Source organism: Cajanus cajan, chromosome 10, assembly GCF_000230855.2.
Source record: "Cajanus cajan strain Asha chromosome 10, NIPB_CcT2T_4, whole genome shotgun sequence".
Classification (NCBI taxonomy): Eukaryota; Viridiplantae; Streptophyta; class Magnoliopsida; order Fabales; family Fabaceae; genus Cajanus; species Cajanus cajan.
Window position 1 is genome coordinate 8226309 of NC_138526.1, and position 13033 is coordinate 8239341.

The window sequence follows — 13033 nt, forward strand, 5'->3', positions numbered from 1 at the left end:
TTTTTTGCCCACCCCTAGTAACAATAGTCTTTTGTTTTTTCATGTTTTATGCCGCTAGCATTTGAAACTTGACTGGATATAAAAGACTGCTTTTGTATTATTTGTGTGTGGGAATGATCCCTGTTCATGTGAAAGGACATTATAGATTAAACCTGACTATTTATTTCAGTTTCTTGTGACCACCTATGGATTTAGTGTATAATCGTCTAATCTTCTAAAATCTCTTGGTTCTCTGCAGCTTGACAGTGCTTTGAAGGCAGCAGAGTCTGCACATGCATCACTTGAAACTGAGCGTGCAAAATCTAGATCATTTTTGTTCACTGAAGAAGAGTTCAAAGCATTGCAGCTTCAGGTTGAGAATCCTATAATTGAAATCCACTTCTCTTCATTATCTATGGCTTGTTTCTTGATGACATAATAAGTTAATGTTGTTCAACAAATGCTCTAATGATGTTATGTTCAATCAAATAATGACCTGATTTTTTAAAATCATTTGTAGGTTAGAGAAATGAACTTACTTCGTGAGAGTAACATGCAGCTAAGGGAAGAAAATAAACACAATTTCAATGAGTGTCAGGTATGTGGCTATGTCAATTACCTATTCCCATTTAATCTTATTTCAACATATGAAGTTCATAAAATATTTCTTTGTGATATGTAAAAAAAGCTTTTGTACTCCTTCTCTTTCTTCCTCCTCTTCTATACTATTTCATGCTTCATCAACTTAACAGTGTTGACTTGTGATAAAAGCAAGATGCAGTTTGTTAGTGAAATATATTTTGGTAAACATCTGTTGCATTGTGTGGTGTTTTCCTGTTACTGATACACATAATTTTCTTGGCATAGAAATTGCGTGAACTAGCACAGAAGGCTAGACTAGAGAATCTCCTGAGGGAAAGAGAAATCGAGCTTGAAGGCCATAAAAAAGAAATTGAAATGCTAAAAGTTGAAAAAGATCATCTCAATAACAGGGTTTCTGAGGTATTTTATTTTGAAACCTTGAAAACAAACATACTACAATGTATTACTGTGTCTTTTTTCTAATTTTTTTTTTTTTGTCTTATGTTGTTCAGTTGCTTGAAAAGAGTAAAAATGTTGATGTCGAGGATTATGATCGAGTGAAGAAGCTTGCTAGAGATATCCAGGTTGTTATATTAGCATGGATTGCTCATTTTAGTGAATTTTAAGACATCATTTTCAACCTTGCAGTTGTCTAGCACAACCCATCAATTAATGCATGTTCCTTTTCTTATACATGTTCCTAAAGTTGGTGTGATTAGTAATTCAAGACTACTTGGTTATCAAACTTGGTCTGTCAATTTAAAATCTACCATGAACTCTTCTAAAAAATTTCATGCAATTCATTTTGAAGTGATGTTATTAAAAAACGGTTGTGGGCTGCCTTGGAGGTATGGTGTGGCATTTTGGAGCCTCTACATTGGCCATTTCCAATATGGTGCCTGCTATTCATGTGGCATCCTTGTCATGTGCAGCGGTTAGGCAGAAATTGCAGACATTTGTCAAAAAAAGGAAAGGGTGGTTGTATGACCCGTCCATTGGCTTAAATTTTTTTTAAAAAGCCTAAAAAAAGAAGATTTTGGGCCATGTAATCTGATCCAACTCAGGCCTAAAATGTTTTAAAAAGCCTCACAAAGTGTCTAATATTCCTGATACTAAATGAAACACCCAACAACTAAGGTGATGACCATCTCTGCCCCTGCAATTACCATATCCAGTGGTGACAACCATCTCCATCTGCAATGACCATCTCTGACAAACTTGACTTCTCTTCCCATTCTCTGCATATCATTTTCCTGTTCTTTTAAATTCTATTTTCTTTTGGTTGTGCTCTTCTTTCTCTGGTTCTACTCATTTCTTTTCTCCTTTATGTCCTTATTTTTTAATCTGTTTTTTCTCTGCTACTCAGTTCTATTATTCTATTATTTTGTTTTCCCCTTTATAATTCTTTTATTTAAAGGCCTATGTTTTTTTCCCTTCATTTTTCATACTTTTGATTATGATTGTTAATTCTTTTTTAAATTCAGCTATATATTTTCAGTATGTTTTCAATTTCTTTTATTTAATTGTAATTTTTTATTTATCATTTTTAATCACCATTAATTCTTTGATGGATGTTATGACATTGTTGTTTTGAGTCGTGTGATATTTTCTTGAAACTTTGTCTATGATTATGCTGTTTTCTTATTTTATTTCTTCTGTTTTTTATTTATTTTGTGTATATATATTATTTATTTATTTATTTGTCTGCCATGGCATCCACTGTAGATCGCCATGCCATCTGCCATATGTATATGCTGGGTATTTTGGCTTATTACCATAAGCTGCCATCTGTTATTCTGTTATTGATAATTTTGTTTTGAAATTATATGCTATAATTGATATTCAAGTTGTTCTTTTTGGTTGTGTTTTTCCTTCCATTGTCTACTATTTCATCACTCCATTAAGCTTAAAGAAGAGTGAATGTAGCAATTCTTTGTTTTGTCAATCCTCTTATAAAGTAGTGTTTCAGGATTTTTTGTTGTTGTTAATTGCTGAACAGCATAAGAAGAGTACATATAATCAGATATAATCAGATATAGCAGTTTTGAAATTGGCAAGAAATTTCAAGTTTTATTTTATATATGTCTAATTATATATGTAGAGAAAGAGACAGAATTGATTGATTTCTTATTTATTTTACTCAATTTGAAGTGAGATATGATTATCTTTTCTAGAATTTATTAACTTTATATTTTATTTCATCAGGATAAACTAAGAGATAGGGATGCTCAGATTGAGGAAATTAATAAAATTCTATCAGAAAAGCAGGATTGTGTATCACGTCTGGAGCAAGATCTTTCAAACTGCCGCCTAGAGCTTGCAGGGAAAGAGAAGAAAATTAATGACATTTTGCAGTCTGAGGTCTCTAGGATATACTCTACTTTTGCTGTTTTGAGAAATATTTTCTTTATTAACATTAGTTGTGTTTGATTAAAACAGGCTAACCTGAAACTTGAATCGGAGAAGCATAGGAAACTGCTGGATCAGTTTAAGGTGCATGGAGGTTCTTGTTTTGAAAAGTTGATAGAGTTCTCTGGATAACTGCATATTCCATTATATATATATATATATATATATATATATATATATATATATATATATATATATTTTTATTTTATTTTTTTTTTTATTTTTTTTTTTTTTCTCATTGCTTTTTCTTTTGCCATCCTTATCCAGAAAAAGAATGATGTTTTGTCAAGGGAAGGGAAAGAGAACCAGCAACTTACTAAGCAATTAGATGAAATTAAACAAGGCAATAATCTTATTTTCCTAATCTCTCTCCCTTGCTGTCTATGTTTTTATTTGTTTCTAATCTGCAATTTCTGCTGGAGTTTATTGTTAAATTTTAATGGTGTATATCAGGGAAAAGGTCAACAAGTGATACACCGGGTGAACAAGCAATGAAAGAGGAAAAGGATACTCGAATACAGGTTCATTTGAAATAGTGGTTTTGATTGTTTATTTTTTCACTTTTTGGGAAATGACAACTTGACAACCCAAGTTGTCTTAATTTTACTTATTTTCTGTTTGCTAGATTCTGGAGAAACATCTTGAGAGATTGAGAGATGAATTAAAGAAGGAGAAGGAAGACAATCGTATAGAGAGAGGTAGACGTCTGAAGACAGAAAAGGCGATAAAGGACTCTTACAGTATTGTTGAACAGGTTTCCCCGTTACTCATATACTGTGATGCATGTTTAAGCTCCTTCAGTTTTACATCTGGTCTTAATAACTTAGTGCAATGATGCAAATGCAATTCTTCTTTATAGTAGGATAGGATGAATGAAACTTTCATTTCTCTGGTTTTTACAATGTTTTATGAGTATTATCTTTTAGTTACATCATTATTTTTGGTTGCGGAAGAGATTGAATGTAAAAACTGTAAGGGAGAGGCGAGGAGGTAGGAAAGAAAGGTTTCTGTAAGCTCAGAGTGAAGGAATTTGGCCTCCAAATTTGCCTAACACATTTCGTCCTCCCAGACTGTTACTCATAATTCACTGATATTAGTTTGGTTGAGGAGTTACTATTAAGCTTATTCTTCTACTCTAATTTCTTGTCCAGTTCTTCAACTATATTGTTGGATCGAGCGCTTACCACTAGGCCAAAAGCTATAGCTGATAGTCAGGGCGCAACTCTTTTTATTTAAGAGCGCAGCAGCCCAAGCGCCATGATTCGACGGTGACTTGGCCCACCTAGCCTCCACCACGGGGCAATTGATGCAACCCGCAACAATCTCCCCCTCAGCAATTGCCCCGCTGAGTATCGAACTCATGACCTTGGCTCTGATACCAATTGTTGGATCGAGCACTTACCACTAGGCCAAAAGCTATAGCTGATAGTCAGGGCGCAACTCTTTTTATTTAAGAGCGCAGCAGCCCAAGCGCCATGATTCGACAGTGACTTGGCCCACTTAGCCTCCGCCACGGGACAATTGATGCAACCCGCAACATATATGATTATGTATTTTCTTCTCTCCTTTTATTGATTTATTTACTCTCAGGAGAAAACAAAATTTATTAATGAAATCGAGAAGCACAAGAAGTCTCTGAAAAGGTTGTCTGATGAAGTTGAAAAGCTCAAGGTTGTTATTGGCAATCTTCCTGAGGTAATGATTCAAAACAGTGGTTTATTGTGCAATCTAACTAATGTTGAGCATATAGACATGGTTTAGCCTCCAGGGATTATTTTTTATTTTGTTCTGAGCCCTCACTACATTTGAGCCAATTGTTCATAAGCAGAAAATTTTATCTGCCTTTTTTTTGTATAATTTTTCTTAGGGTACGAATGTGGTTCAACTTCTTTATGGATCCAATGTTGATGACTTTGCTGCTCCTTACCTATCTGCTGTGGAAACTTTTGAAAAGGAAGCTCAGTCAGTATTTCGTGAGTTTGGAGGTCGTGGTAATCTCGGAGAAATAGCAACAATTACAGATAGTTCAGCGGCTGCTACAGGTTATTTCATTTATAATGTTGTGCAAATCAAGTTAGCTAAATATTGAAAGAGTGTAGATTAAGGATTTTAAACAGAATGCACCAGGTGAGATGAACTCCGAAGCACCTGTGTTGAAGAAGTCAAAAGGATCAAAGTCCCCAGAAGAGAGTACAGAAGAACAACCTGCTGCAACTCTGGAATTTACTGGCAGTCAGCCTATCACTGAAGAATTATTTGATAGTGGTGAGTTGCCAGAAGGCCAAAATGAGGAAGTCAGTGAAGCTCAAACTGAAGATGGTGAAATTGCTGTTGGGAAGGATGACGAATCTGAAGATCCACAACCGTTGGATGGTACGAGTCGAGGAATTCCAAGGTGACAGGACTGGAAATTTAGAAGAGAATGCAGATCAAGCAATTGATACAAAAATGCTATCGGATGAGATTCCAAGTGAACACACCGAGTCAGACAACCAGCAGTCAACATTGGCACCAAGTAGTGAAAGAGAAGAGGGAGAATTGTTGCCAGATAATGTAGATGATGAGGGTGAGTTGTCAAACATGGTGGAAAATCAAGAATCTAGGGAAGGTCAATCTGAGTCTGCTGCAACACCTGAACGTTCCCCAGCCAGGGTTGATGATGAAGATTTGGAGGCCGGTGAGATAAATTCTCCTGAGCTTTCAAGTGATGATAAGAATGATGAGAGTGAGTTGGTTGAGGAGGCTGGTGATGGTGCCGACAAGTTAATTGACGTTAACGAACCAATATCAGTTGAGAGCAATCAAGTGGCTGTTGTTGCGAGTGAGGGTGCTACTTTGACAAGTGCTGCAGAAAGTAGTTCTTCTAAAGTGAACTTACCTGTTCCAAAGCCCAATGAAACAGAAGAGGCAAGCAGGCATCACCCATTACTAATGGTTCTGAACTATTCATGAACTGTGCCTAAACTGTGCCTAAACTGTGCGTAAACTGGTTCTGGACAGTTTAATATATCATGATATAAGCTGATTGAGTGACACACGATAGTCCTGTGCACGTTGAGTTTCCTTAGCATGCCATGGGCAACCTATTACATCTCAGATTGATCTCACCACTTCAATACTCTGCCTCATTCCATGTACTAAAAACATTGGCGTTGCCCACTAGAACATACACATACACGCAATGTATGACTTCAAGCCCTGGGGATATAATGGTGAGTATCAACAAATTTATAGCAAGTCTATACATCCAGAGTTGGTTTTGCTGCCCAACAAATTTATAGTTTTGCTGCCCAACTGAATCACAAAGTTCGATGAACCATGCGAGACGAAAGAGTTCAAAAGCAGTTTCTGGTTGAACAAGATTATGTTGTCGCATGAAACAATTGAAGAGCTCATCAAGAACATGAAACATTTTTAATATAGTTTCTGGTTGAATTAAATTCGTACCTTGCGGTGGGCCGTGGCTGTGAAGGAAGATGTTTTACATTTACGTTCGTATTTCTTCTCGAATTCGCCGGTGAGATGCCTTTTCACGAACGTTGTCTTTCCTGCAAACGTTCAAAACGATAAAATCCCAACGCATAAGGCGGTGCCGAAATCCGTGGCTGTGCCTGTGAAGGAAGATTTTTCACATTTACCTTTGGTGGGTCGTGGCTGCCGCTGGTGTGAGTTAGGGATTCCTAGCGTAAACTGTAACCTTCTTTTATTTTTTAATTAATAGTTATTTACAGTTAACTAAACTGTAATTTAAATAAGTACAGTTTTTTAAAACTGAATTAAAAAACAGTTTAATTCAGTTTTATTTTAATTAGTTTTAGTTTTTTAGTTTAAAATAAATCAGTTATTTAATAATTTTAGTTCAATTTAATTAATTTTGCTCACCCCTGCCCATTAGCAGTACTTCAACGACCATCAATTTGTCAGAGAGAGCTCGAGAAAGGTCTCAAATGAGCCAGGCTGGGTTGTTTCCTTCCCTTCCTAGACCTCGTGGTGGAAGACTTGGTAATCCTCCCCGTGGTCGGGTTGCTCGTGGTGGTCGAGGAGGAGGCCCTCCCGCTCCTGGTCCAGAATCATGAACAACAAATTGTGTGGCAGACGGTTAATACAGTAATTTTACCTGATTAGACTTGTTGTAAACTTGTCTCCCTTGATACTGACAATGACAGTATAGACCAGTGAGTACTGAGTAGGTGTAAATGGGCGTCCAGTAATCGTCGTGTAAATACAATTTTGCTTTGCACTCGTTTCTCCTGCCTAACTAATTCTGACTACGTTATCATCATGCGGGAATGGTCATTTTATTTGACATTCATTTCATGTTACCAATGTTACTTTAAACTCATTTCATAGAATATTAATGGGCATATTGGAATTCGTTACATGGAATTAGATAAAACAAAAACAAGTGTTCGTGTTTCTCATAAATTTGCTTAATGATAAATTAAGTCCCGTTATCCATACAAATCAGGTCTACATGTTGAGAAATGTTAGCTTTACGAATTTAGATGCTTCAGATATTTTACAAGTGTAGAATAATATCAACAAAAAATGGGAATGTGAAAGACTTAAATATGATTTTAGTTTTGGTAAAATGAACAAGTTCTTTTATTTTGTTTTTTTGTAAAAAGTTTATTATTTTTCATTTCTTTCAAATTTAGAATTATTATTTAGTCTATATTATTATATTAATATTTTTAACAAGTTTGTTTATTAAAAAAGTTATGAAATCATTTTATGTGATACTTAATTATGTTATGTTTGTCTTTGACGCCTTTAAAATTTTGTATATATTTTTAAAATGTTATTTATCTTAAATTATTGAAAGTGATAAAAAAAAGTTATTTTAGATTTTAAAGAGTGAAATTTAAGAAAAACATTTTACCGTAACTAAAATTAAAATTTATTTGTTTTTCAACGATCAAAATTATTTTGAAGAAAAATATTATTGGACATTTTTAAGCCGAATATATAACATTGAAAAGGTTAAATATCTCTTTTTGTCCCTTATAATATTTTTTTGTTTTACTTTAGTCTCACTTTAATTTTTTGTTTCAATTTAGTCCCCAATAATTAAAATCATTGTAATTTGGGACTTCCATCCAAATGATTTAAATGGGGTGAATTGTTGGCCACGTGGATGTCACGTAGATGCGTACGTGGACGTCAAAGTGTATGAATACACCTGGAACCAGAACGACCCATTCTAGCTGCACTCTTGGTGTGTTAATTTTGCAACCGGAACGGACTGTTCCAAATGCAAATTTCACAAACTATCAGTGCATCAGAACGGGCTGTTCTGAAACCAGACCGAACCGTTCTGGTTTTAGAACGGGCCGTTCTGGTTTCAAAACGACCCATTCTAAAAAACCAACTCCATGCATCCATTGACCAAAATGCCGTAACGTGATTCAAAAATTGAAAATAAAAATTCATAACATATCATAAATTCAAAGATAGAAACATGGTTTAGAAACTGAAAACAAATTCAGAGCATAACAATGAAATAAAATCTACTATTATTGTCTTTAGTGATACACTGCATTGTCCTTAATGATACACTATATAGCCCAACTGTTTAGCAATTGAAGTCATCAATTTTCATTTACAATATTACCAAATTTAGTATTTGAAATCCTTTGTACCTTGGTTTTTTTTCTTTCGCGATTCACAACCGTAAACTATAATAAGTGACCATTCGCGTTTGGTATTCTGGAACCAGAACGGCCCGTTCTGAAACCAGAACGGGTCGTTCTGGTTCCAGGTTTTTTCAAAAATTTTGGCGTCCACATACGCATCTACTTGGCATCCATGTGGATGCCACGTGGCCAACAGTTAACTCCGTTTAAATCATTTGGACAGAAGTCCCAAATTGCAATAATTTAAGTTATTAAGATTAAATTGAGACAAAAAAATTAAAGTAGGACTAAATTGAAACAAAAAAATATTATCAAGGACAAAAAGAGCTATTTAACCCATTGAAAATTTAATATTTTACCTTAAACTACTGAACTTAGTGTTGCAGTCATGTATTATAAATGCATGAAAAAATCATTTTAACCTGATTATTTATGAGTTGCAAGATCCTAAATATGTTATGAGAAATTTTGATTAAAATACACTTTTAGTCCTTATAATTTTTTTTAATTGGTCTGTTCTTTTTATAAAGACTAGTAAGTAAAAAAAAAAGAGATATTTCAGATCTCTCTATTATTTCTGTGTTAAAATAATAGTAAAAAAAATCAAGATTTGAAAATAAATAATGATATACATCAGTGAGTGAGTATTTTTTCTTATTGTAAAGTAAATAATTTTAAAAATATCTTATTTAAGAGAAAAACTTTCCTATAAAAAAAGAGTTGTTCGATTTGAAAGCAATATCTTTGAGCTGTAGAAATATTTAGTCGGTTTTAATATTTATATTTAGTCGGTTTTCCTGACATGGATTTTTTTTTTCATCCCGTTAAAATTTATGTAAGACGTGGTCCTCAAATAATTAATTGACATTGACAGTAATGATAACCTAACAAAGACAACAAACAACAAACAACAAACAACAAACTCTGACCTATTCCTCACGAGTCGTAACAAAGACAACAAAGCTTTAACTCATCACCCTGAACCTTATGATATCCCAAAAACGATACCGTTTCTATGATTCAATACGAGAAAAAATCTTTTTCTTTTTTTTGCATGTTGATGTGATTGTAAAATCATTTTGGTGATTCGTTTTTTAAACTGCACGTTTAAATCATGATTGATGTTGCTGCGAGTTTAGTTGTGTGGTTCGTTGAGTTCAATAGGGTTCTGTGCATGCACCAATATGATTATTTATAGTACTAGATTATGCATGAGTTGTGGGGGGATTAATGCATGCTTAGCTTTATGGTATTATGGATAATATTGATGGTGTGTGATGTTGTCGATACATTGGCAATGTTGTACTTTTTGAACATGTGTAATGTTTCATCAATTGACTTTGATACATATCGTTTAGATAAATTTCTTGCTAAATATATAGGAAAAGAATAAAGAGGAAAAAAATAAAGATATTAATTTTTTTATAAATTAAAATTAATTTATATAAAAGTCAATTTTGAAGGTGATGTTCTTTGTTATTGAGTTAGGTTTCGTAATCACATAACTTACAAAAAAATGTTACAAGATGCGTGATTTTGAGAGCTCTTGATTCCGAAATATTGGTAGACTTGACATGTCAAACCTTTCTTAAATATCTTAAAAGTTTGTTAATTATAGTACTCTTTAGATTTGACGTAATAAAAAAATAAAATATTTTAATAGATAATAATTCTAATTATAATAATAATAATAATAATAAATTTAATCAGTTTGGATCCCTCTCCTATTTGATTGTTATGATTTTGCCAAATATTAAACAATCTTCTAAATGATAAAATTAAGCATAATAATCATTTTAGATCTCCTTCTTGTTTAGGTATTATGAATAACTTTGTCAAAAATATTATATGACTTCCAAAATAAATACCAATAAAAGATACTATTAAATAAATATTCTAAATAATTATTTTGATACCTTACCTATTTGATCATCCGGTGATTTTGTCAAAATCTCAATTAACTTTTAAGTAAATACAAGATATATATATATATATATATATATATATATATATATATATATATTTTATAATCATTTTGAATCTTCTTCCTAATTAATTATTACAAAAATCTCATCAAATATTAAGTAATATGATAGTTCATACGCGATAATCATTTTAAATCTCCTTTTTATTTGGTTATCTAAATAACACTTAAAATAAAAATAAACTAAAACTAAAAAGAATATTAACTTACAAATATATATATATATATATATATATAATCATTTTGGATTTTCTTCCTAATTGATTGTTACAAAAGTCTCATTAAATATTAAGCAATATGATAATCCACACGCGATAATCATTTTAGATCTCCTTCTTATTTGGTTATCTAAATTACACTTAAAATAAAAAATAATAACTACAAATATTAACTTACAAATATTTTTTAGATAAAGAACTACGGAAGTCCGATTTCCTCATTGCACTTGAGGATATGTAGGAGCAAGGATCTACCCTTGTCGACTCAAAAAATAAAAATTAATTTTTATTTTTCCTAAAAATAATAATATTATTATTAATAATAAATTAATATACAAATAAGAGTTAAATAATTTTATTTTTTAAGAGTGAAACAAATAGTTTGTAAAGTAACATTAATTTGCACATTTAATTGAAGGTAACCGTTAATAGATGTCATAGGATGCTAATACATTTCCTATGCGTAATTGACTCCCGAACTCAAAAATTTGGTTTTCAAAGGTTATTTTCTTCTAAGATTTTTCCTAATATTTCCTTAAAAATAAATATTGATGGTGACTTCATTTCATTTTCAATTTTTGTTGTCTCGTCGCGAGATTTGTTGCAACAGTATGTTGAGGCCATGGGATGTTACTCTAGCTTCTTCTAAGAATTTGATATTATATGTTGACCACATGCACAATTATCATGTTACGAAAAACTAAGCATATTGATGCACAATATAGTATGTGATGTAGTGATGCACAAAACTACATGAAATTAGTGGAGTTAACAATATTTTTTGTTTGATTAACAAAATATTTTATGCACTTAATTAATTTGATCACATTTAACCAAAATACATGCTTGTTTAGATTCAAAACTTTGAGGTAGAGCTTTTAGTGCTAGAGCTCATACAATTAGATCTAACTAAAATTTAAATTAATTTTAACTTTTATTTATTTTGCATAGTTTTTATTGTGATGATAAATATATTTTGTTCCCTTTTTTTTAAAGATAAAATATCATTTGTTTAATTAATTAATGTGTGTCATTTTTTAATTAATTTATTTGTTTATAAATTTAAACTAAAGTAGGCTCTTGCTCTCTTGGATTAACTAAAAAAAAACTTCTTTCAATTTGCTTCACTTGCATTAACTAAGTGTTTTGTCTCATGTAACCATGAATTTTGCATTTAGAATTTTTTTTCAAAACTACTTATCTAATTCCTTTTTTATATATTTTAAATTACTTATTTAATTTTCATTTTTATATATGTATTTTATAGGATGAAGGAAGGGGACACGATGTGCCAACACCACAAAGAGGAACTTTATTAGATAGTAATCTTTGTTGAGTTTGACATTTTTTTTTTGTTAGACATGATGAACTCATGAATTTGAACCTCTGTTTTTACATTTAAAGCAAGATTAATTTTGTGACAATTTACATATTTTTCTTTTAAGCATTGATTATGAATTTGATTTTTTGAGTTACTTAATATGTTGGATATGTTTTACAGTTGATGGATGTTAATGTTTTAATAATGAGAAATATGTGTCATGCTAGACCTATGGCTAGATGTTGTCTTCATTTTATTTATAATGTTGAAAGTTGTTAATTCAATGTATCTTTATGTAATTATATTTGAATAAGAAACTTACAAAACACAAATATTATCAAAATTATAGGTAAAATTTATTAAAATAAGTGATCATAGAATTAGATAGGTAAAGTTGTTACTTAAGAGTTACATGGATTAAATAATAATATAATGTAGTTACTATTAATTTTAAATGATTAACATAATTAGTGGCAATTTTAAATAATAATTTGATAAATATGTACAATATATAAACTATTATTTGTCAATTTATAATAAGAATGTGTTCTTCAAAATATCTACAAGTATGTTTAAAATGATAAAAATGTGATAGTTTTATATAAAATAAAGTAATCAAGGAGTTAAGTACAAGTGATTAATGTGTTGAACCTGATGTTGAATCGTTCGGTAGTGTCCAAGTTAGATCCTTAGTGGAAATAATCTTTGGTTAAACTTTACTTATCTCTCTGGCAAATCATATTAGTCTAAGATGAAGCCTTAGAACAATGGTGCAAAAACCAAAAAATGAAGTGCATTTTTTGACAGTTTAAAACTATTAGAAAATGTGAGGCTAATCAAACAAAAAAAATGCATTTTTTTATGGTTTAAAATTGTTAGAAAATGTAAAACATATTTTGTTGGT

At 31.6% G+C, this 13033-nt stretch overlaps 2 protein-coding genes across 4 annotated transcripts in view; one reads left to right on the plus strand and one right to left on the minus strand.

The window, feature by feature from the left end:
• Positions 1-13033, minus strand: part of LOC109791617 (potassium channel GORK) — a 62068-nt gene that overhangs the window by 21539 nt on the left and 27496 nt on the right. The window contains exons 2-3 of the mRNA XM_083064629.1: positions 6609-6667; positions 6418-6518 (exon numbers count right to left, since the gene is read on the minus strand). Coding sequence (XP_082920755.1) covers positions 6418-6518; positions 6609-6667 — 160 coding nt within the window. The remainder of the gene's footprint in view (positions 1-6417; positions 6519-6608; positions 6668-13033) is intronic.
• Positions 1-13033, plus strand: part of LOC109791613 (uncharacterized) — a 48955-nt gene that overhangs the window by 3872 nt on the left and 32050 nt on the right. For all 3 annotated transcript variants that reach the window (XM_083066051.1, XM_083066050.1, XM_083066049.1), the window contains 11 exons: positions 239-352; positions 500-577; positions 847-981; positions 1074-1145; positions 2767-2922; positions 3001-3054; positions 3238-3313; positions 3424-3491; positions 3596-3724; positions 4561-4665; positions 4838-5012. In XM_083066051.1, coding sequence (XP_082922177.1) covers positions 239-352; positions 500-577; positions 847-981; positions 1074-1145; positions 2767-2922; positions 3001-3054; positions 3238-3313; positions 3424-3491; positions 3596-3724; positions 4561-4665; positions 4838-5012 — 1162 coding nt within the window. The remainder of the gene's footprint in view (positions 1-238; positions 353-499; positions 578-846; positions 982-1073; positions 1146-2766; positions 2923-3000; positions 3055-3237; positions 3314-3423; positions 3492-3595; positions 3725-4560; positions 4666-4837; positions 5013-13033) is intronic.